Raw genomic sequence first — 8,203 nt, 5'->3', positions numbered from 1 at the left:
TCTGTTTCCTGGATAATAAGATTAAACAGGTTTAGCCGTAGCGCAGGGCCTGGAACCCAGAAGTCCTGTGGTGATTAGAACCCTCCAAACCATGTTCTGTAACTGTAGGTCATTTAACTGGAGGTTGCCGCCGGTTCCTACCCCACGTTCAGTGTTAACAGGCGGAAGGCCTCTGGATTGGTCTGGGGGCCTCCCGGGTGGTGGGGTGCTGGGGTGAGGACGGGAGGACTGTCAGGTGCTGCTGCAGCTCAGTGAGAGACGTCGCCAGCTTCATTTGCACCCCCGTGAATTCTGAGACTTCTCTTTTTAATAAAATGCTTTTATTTCTACTTTTAAGTGAGAGGCACTATTGGGTGCTTACATGAAATATCAAAAGGCAGAACCCTTGGTAACAACCCTTCCTTTCTCGTCACAGAGTGGGTGGGGATCTGCTGGAATGAAGCAAACCGGAGCCCGGGGCGCGGGCACACCTAGGCGGGGCTGGCTCCTGGGGCTGGCGCCGAGGCGGGCTCAGTAGTCGTCGTAGTTGACGCTGGCGCCGTGCCTGAAGCTGTGGGGGCTCCGCGGGCCAATGGCCGCGTCTTCGTCGTAGTGCCGCTGGTAGTAGTCGCCGTAGTAGTCGTGTCCGTTTCGGTCTCTGTTTTGCCAGTAGGTGATGTCATCTTCGAATTTCTGGAGAAGAGGAAGATGATAGAGTCGATTTATGGACACGCCGCCCCTCAGGCACCCCCCGGGGCCCTTTCCCTGTGGCGACTCTGCATGTTCCCTTTGCCAGAGGTCAGCCGACCAGAGGATGCTGATGGAGCTGGCTCCTCCCGAAGGATCACCTGGCATCCCTTCGAAAACACCTGCCATGCTAGTTCTCAGTGTGCCCTGGGCTTAAACATTGTCCTCCTTGCTATAAAACAGAGGGACATCTTGGGATAGCATAATGATTACAACACTGGGCTCCCATGTAGTCAACTGTGGTTCAAGTCCTGGACCCGGTAGCTTAAAACTCATGCTGGGTATGTGTGCATGTGTGCCCAAGATCCCTAGAGGAGAATGGAGGGCAAGGGATTGTAGCCATCCCCCCAGGGGGTGATTTCTTGCTTTCTGTCTCTCTGGTAAGTGCACACACCCTATAGCAAAAATGTCTCTTTAAATAAAAAAGGATATGTGGTAAATACAGTATCACCCTGGGCTGGCCCTCACGCACCACACACAGCTCACCGGGGGTGGCTCTCGTCCGCACATCCCACGGCAGGGCCTGGGCCACTGTACCAGGTGTAGTAGCTGCTGCATAAATGCCATGGTGGATCAGCACCGCCAGGCCAGGCTCTCTGAGCCCTTCTGCGGGCAAGGCTCATGCCTGTGCTGGAGGCCGGAGCCTGCACGGCTGCACTTACTCGTTCCACAGACACTGTTTTTTTAAAGATGTATTTACTTAATTTTATATTTTGTTATTATTTTTAATTTGCTATAGGACATGTGTGCTCACTAGAGCGAGGCAGAGAGAGAAAATGGAAAAGTGAGAAAACAAGCTGCCAGGTCCAGGACTTGAACCACAGTCGGCCATGTGGGAGTCCAGTGCCTTAATCACCACGCCACCTCCTGGCCTCCAAACACTACATTCATTTCTTCCGCGAAACAGAGAGACTGGCAGCCCCCACAGGGTCTTCACACGGAGACCGACCCCCAGCCTCTGCTAACCGGGTCAGAGGTACGCACAAGCACGAACAGCGTGCAGAGGGCGACCCCAGGCTGTGAAAGCCGGGACCTTCCCCGTGGGTGCAGTCATGTGACTGTGGCAACACGGCCTGGCCCGAGACACTATGAAATGAGCAGCAGGTGGCCGCCCCTTGCTGGGACTGGAAGCCTCTGAGGCAGCACATCCTTGCCTCCCAGAGGCCTGCAGTTCCTGAGGATGACACTGAGGCCGCTGATCGATGAGGAGGCGGGAGGAACAGGACTAGCAATGAGGAGGGGAGTGCAGCCCCGTTCAGGTGTCGGCCTGGGCCCTGGTCCTCACTGCTAACCTGCTTCTTAGATGACAGGCTCTCGTTTGGGCTGGTGGTGAAGGTGCTAGATGAATTTAGGTTGGAACTTGCACGTCAATGCTCAGGAGGCCACAAGAGAGGCAGTGTGAGGGCGCAGGGGCCGGGCCCACAGAGGCAGCCTGGGGAGGCGGGGCAGGCCAGGCTGGAGGCTGCAGGGCCTGCTTCTCCAGAGGTGAGGCCAGTGCATCCTGCGCCCCAACCCCAGGGACGCTGGAAATGCATTCGGGCACCACGCCATGCCTCCTGACTCCAATTTCCTGGTGTGAGGGTCTTTGTAACCTATGTCTTTAAACGAACACAGGTTAATGTTTGAGAACATGGCGTGGTCCCAGGGGCTCAGTGGCCACTTCTCTGGCTGAGTGGTGGGCCAGCTTGTGCCATGTGGCAGGGTGTGACCTGAGCTCCTCGCCTCCATTGCCGGGCCGCGGTCTTGGTCATCTTGGGCCCCTCCCTCAGCCTCTGTCTTGAGAAAGACGTGGATTCTCTGCCTCCATCTCCAGCTGGCCTTCTGCATAATGCTACATTTTTTGCCATTGTGAATTAATCTCGTTCCTTGGCTTTTGCCACGGTATAAGCTTGTTTGAGATTTTGGGTTAAAATATATACTTTAGATAAATTTTTAAAGAATTATTTATTTACATTTGTTATTATTATGTTTTAATTTGGCCAGGGAGAGAGATAGAAAGAGAGAAAGGGAAAGCAAGAAAGCAAGCCACCAGGTCCAGGACTCAAACTGTAGTCGGCCCTATGAGAGTCCAGCACCTTAACCACGATGCCACATGCCAGCCTCTACCTTCAATAATTTAAAAAAATGTTTATGGATAGAGAAAAAATGCAGAGTCATATTTTTAAAACCTGTACATGAAAGGGACACAGAAAAAGAGGGTCGTATAATTCTATTGCCAAAGACCACCATTAGTGGCTTTGTGTTTCTTTGTAGTCCTTTTTATGAATATCCAGTTATTACCATCATTTTCCAGGGTTTATTTATTTGTGTCTTCCCTGAAGAAGGCGGTGGTGGGGGTTACCCGTGCCGCGATCTACCTCCAGCCAGAACCACAGGCATGCACGTGCACTGAGCTCACATTGGGAGGCCTCAGGCCTCGAACCCACAACCTCCACATACGGCCTCGGCACTGCAGAGCATTACATTACTGCCGCACCACCCCAGCTGGACTACTTTACTAGAATCTTCTCTGATCGTTACTCTAGTTTTGTCACTAGATACTATTTTAGCCATGTTCCTTTTTAAAAAAAGAATTATTTAACTTTACTAGCTTATTGATTGATTGCTTGATTGATTTTTAATTTGACCAGAGAGGGCAGAGTGAGGAAGAGAGAGAGAGGGAAAGTGAGAAAGCAAGTCACCAGGTCCAGGGCTTGAACAGCAGTTGGCCACGTGGTAGTCCAGTTCCCTTAACTACCATGCAATCTGCTGGCCCCTCCCCATTTTCCTATGTTAAATCCTTAAGGCCCATTTTAATGATGGCCATTAACGGAATCCAAGTTACTAACCGGTGATGTAGCATTTTCCTCTCAAATAAGTAAATAAATATATATATTTAACTTTTAATGTGAACATGAATCGTTGCTGAAGGTTCTAGAAAACCGGTACTCTCGCATGTGACAGGGGGGAGCGGCAGTTTGACGTTCCTAAAGACCCTAGCACAGGATTCCATTTTTGCCCCCGCGACTCCACGGAGCGGAATGTGGCCCCACGTAAAGGTGCTCAGTGGCCACTTCTCTGGCTGAGTGGTGGGCCAGCTTGTGCCATGTGGCAGGGTGTGACCTGAGCTCCTCGCCTCCATTGCCGGGCCGCGGTCTTGGTCATCTTGGGCCCCTCCCTCAGCCTCTGTCTTGAGAAAGACGTGGATTCTCTGCCTCCATCTCCAGCTGGCCTTCTGCATAATGCTACATTTTTTGCCATTGTGAATTAATCTCGTTCCTTGGCTTTTGCCACGGTATAAGCTTGTTTGAGATTTTGGGTTAAAATATATACTTTAGATAAATTTTTAAAGAATTATTTATTTACATTTGTTATTATTATGTTTTAATTTGGCCAGGGAGAGAGATAGAAAGAGAGAAAGGGAAAGCAAGAAAGCAAGCCACCAGGTCCAGGACTCAAACTGTAGTCGGCCCTATGAGAGTCCAGCACCTTAACCACGATGCCACATGCCAGCCTCTACCTTCAATAATTTAAAAAAATGTTTATGGATAGAGAAAAAATGCAGAGTCATATTTTTAAAACCTGTACATGAAAGGGACACAGAAAAAGAGGGTCGTATAATTCTATTGCCAAAGACCACCATTAGTGGCTTTGTGTTTCTTTGTAGTCCTTTTTATGAATATCCAGTTATTACCATCATTTTCCAGGGTTTATTTATTTGTGTCTTCCCTGAAGAAGGCGGTGGTGGGGGTTACCCGTGCCGCGATCTACCTCCAGCCAGAACCACAGGCATGCACGTGCACTGAGCTCACATTGGGAGGCCTCAGGCCTCGAACCCACAACCTCCACATACGGCCTCGGCACTGCAGAGCATTACATTACTGCCGCACCACCCCAGCTGGACTACTTTACTAGAATCTTCTCTGATCGTTACTCTAGTTTTGTCACTAGATACTATTTTAGCCATGTTCCTTTTTAAAAAAAGAATTATTTAACTTTACTAGCTTATTGATTGATTGCTTGATTGATTTTTAATTTGACCAGAGAGGGCAGAGTGAGGAAGAGAGAGAGAGGGAAAGTGAGAAAGCAAGTCACCAGGTCCAGGGCTTGAACAGCAGTTGGCCACGTGGTAGTCCAGTTCCCTTAACTACCATGCAATCTGCTGGCCCCTCCCCATTTTCCTATGTTAAATCCTTAAGGCCCATTTTAATGATGGCCATTAACGGAATCCAAGTTACTAACCGGTGATGTAGCATTTTCCTCTCAAATAAGTAAATAAATATATATATTTAACTTTTAATGTGAACATGAATCGTTGCTGAAGGTTCTAGAAAACCGGTACTCTCGCATGTGACAGGGGGGAGCGGCAGTTTGACGTTCCTAAAGACCCTAGCACAGGATTCCATTTTTGCCCCCGCGACTCCACGGAGCGGAATGTGGCCCCACGTAAAGGACTAAGTACACAGAAGCAAGCCACCTGCCTCGGGAATTGCGAATGCTGAGTAAGTTCCCAGGAAGAAGAACGTGCCTGGCCCAGAGTTTGGCTTAAGTTTTTAGCTATTTGTATAGACAAAAATACACACACATACACACACACACACTCACACTTATACATAAACAGGTAGCAAAAAGCACTTAGGACAGCCGCTATGCCCAGTGGCTAGAAGCGGGAGGGAAGTTATGATTCCATTTTATGCAGCCAATAGAAACAACGTGTCTAAGAGTTTAACATTTTTTCACCCATAACAGTATTTTGTAAACACCCTCCAGGGCAGAGAGCTCCCAACCCCGGCCACAGACTGCTATTCGCTTCCTGGGAGGAACCAGGCTATGAGGCAGGTGCGTGGTGGGATAGCCAATGAAGCTGCGTCTGGATCTGCAGCCACTCCCCCTCGCTGACATCACCACCTGAGCTCCGCCTCCTGTCAGATCAGCGCGGGTGTCAGATTCCCCCACTGAAGCGTGTCAAAAACCCCAGTGTTCACTCGTGGCCCCTATAATTCCAGTTTGGCTTTGAATGCAGTTGGAAAGTTTGCAGGAACACGAGCCCAGGGCTCCCGCTGATTGTGCGCTATGGTGAGTCGTATAATGACTTCACCGTATTACAATGCATCAGTAATAGAAATACAGTGCGGGACTCGTGCAATGCACTTGAACCCTCCCAGAACCACCACCCCCCGCCCCGCCCTTGGCCCATGGAAGAATTCTCTTCCATGAAACTGGTCCCTACTGCCAAAAACGTTGTGGACCGTGGCTCTAGAGCAATCACGTGCCTGCTTTCAAAACACCTCTGCCGCCCCAGCTGGAGAGGTCGCCCTGAAAACCCATCTGCTCCCTGGCTGGGGTGGGGGCAGGGTAAGCGTGTCCCTCTGACGGTCACAGCAGGAGCTCAGCCCTGTCCATCACTCTGTAAAGCAGGGTCTATGGCTTAACCCCTGCAGCTACCTTCCCTTACCTGGGCCAGTAATGCCACCCAGGCACGAGGACCGCCAGCCCTCTTTACCGTGAAGTGCACGGACCCATCTTTCCCAGAACATCTGCAAAGACTCAGCTCTGCTTAGAAGTCACTTTTCATCTCCATTATCCTCATGGGTTCTCACAACAATCTGGTTGTTTCTGGTTTGTTTTGTGTGTGTGTGTGTTTTCCCCCAGGTAAAACTGAAAATGTTTGGGAGGAATTGTGAGTTATTTTAAGAAGGTTCTGGCAGAACTGAAACAGAGGGCCCCTAGGAAAATCAGCCTGTAAATCTAGATCCCAGCCGCTCTGGCTCCCGACCTCTCTGGATTCCCTACCAAGGAAGTCCTGGTGGAAAATCCCGCCCCCGTCCCTGCCCGGCTGTCATGGGATCTGGTGCTCGGATGGCACCTGGCCTAGAGTGGGGCTCCTACTCGGGGAGCTGCAGCAAAGCCTTGTGTTCCGGCCCCACCCCGGGCCAGGCCCCCACGCACCGCCTCGTCGAAGCCCATGTACAGGAACTGCTGGTACCACTGTTGCACCTCCGGCCGTGAGCGGTCCCACAGCCGCCGCTTCGGCCGCCTCAGGCTGCTCAGGAACTCTTTGGCTTTGTTCTCGTCCACAGCCACTTTCGCCTTGGCTTACACACCGTGCTCCCCCCACCGCCCCATTGACTCCTGCTGGGTTTCGAAGGAGAGAGAAGAAGAGACAGAAACTGAGAGACACACACTCGTCTCTGCTCTCGCCCTCACGATGGGATTGGGACTCCGCAGGACGCCCACCAGAGACAGACCCGGACCTTGGACCTTCTGACTGTGCGTTGGATAAACCTCTGTTTCAGGCACTTTCTGTTATTAGACAGAACAGCCTAGAACACCGTCACAGCCACCCAGCCCTAAGCCTCCTCAGATCTGGGACAGAACGAGGCCTTGCAGGGGGTTGTTATTGCAGGGATACTTGCTGGGAGCTCCCCAGGAACTCCTGGCCCCAACAGGGGCTGCCTGAGCCCCAGGCACGAGCAGGGGTCCCTGGGGATCTGGGACTGCAGGAGTCAGTGCTCCAGGGCTCTGCGCTGGGGGGCAGACCTCAGCCACTGGAATCCCTAGTAAGCGAGGGTGAGAATAATGGTGAAAAGGCACATCACACGTGTGGTCACAAGTCTGTCTCCTGAGGATGTGGGACTTTACAGGTGAAGACGAGAGCTGGGGGAGGGACAGTGACATTCGCAGACCATACAACCGATGTAGCTGATCTGGGCTGTGGGAAAAGTCACGATGCATTTTTGCGTAGAAAACCAGAAAAATGCACCATGGCTTTTCCAACGGCCTAATGTTAACGTGACGCCCAGACTGTTCGATTTCCACGGTGTTTTGCTGCAGTCTGCCACATTTATCTTAGGAAGCGTTTTACAGCAGAAGTTAGTAATAAGTAACGTGACGCCCAGACTGTTCGATTTCCACGGTGTTTTGCTGCAGTCTGCCACATTTATCTTAGGAAGCGTTTTACAGCAGAAGTTAGTAATAAGAATGATTTCCTATTTCGAGGCCCTTCCCCGATGGCCACCTGGATGTCCAGCGCCACAATGCCAGTCCGCGCCTCCCCATCAGCCGAGGCTGCTTTACCTTTAGACACGAGCTCTGAGCTTCATAGTCTAAAGTAAAGAGCATTCAATTACCACTGGAGCACTGCGGCTTTTATTTTTCAGTCCACACTGACAACTTTCAGAAAACCAACTTTCAATAACCGGCAAAAATATTTAGCAAAAAAAAAAAAAAAGAGGGGACCAGCAGGTGGTGTGGTGGTTAAGGCGCTGGACATGGCCAACCAGGGACCTGGTGGCTTGCTTTCTCATTTTCGCTCTCTCTCTCTCTGGTCAAATTAAAATAAATGGATGAATAAATACATTTTAACAACAACAACAACAAAAGAATATTTATCTAAGAAAATACTGGCCCACACACCGCAGAGTAAGCCCTTCAGATCTGCTGGTCTTTTTTTTCCTTTTTCTTTTCCTTTTTTTTGGAGAGGTTTTTGCTATAGGGC

The 8,203-nt window shown here is 50.6% G+C and overlaps 1 protein-coding gene across 1 annotated transcript in view; it reads right to left on the bottom strand.

Moving 5' to 3' along the window:
- Positions 1 to 303: 303 nt before the first annotated feature.
- The window catches only part of ECRG4 (ECRG4 augurin precursor), a 17,716-nt gene continuing 9,816 nt past the window's right edge, over positions 304 to 8,203 (bottom strand). Inside the window, 2 exon segments of the mRNA XM_006170859.3 lie at positions 304 to 672; positions 6,655 to 6,800. Of these exon segments, the coding sequence (XP_006170921.1) occupies positions 511 to 672; positions 6,655 to 6,800 (308 nt within the window). The 3' untranslated portion in view covers positions 304 to 510.

The sequence above is a fragment of the Tupaia chinensis genome, unplaced genomic scaffold (genome assembly GCF_000334495.1).
Source record: "Tupaia chinensis unplaced genomic scaffold, TupChi_1.0 Scaffold149090_1, whole genome shotgun sequence".
NCBI lineage: Eukaryota > Metazoa > Chordata > Mammalia > Scandentia > Tupaiidae > Tupaia > Tupaia belangeri.
Note: the sequence above shows the minus strand (reverse complement) of the source record. Positions and strands in the feature narration are given on the sequence as shown.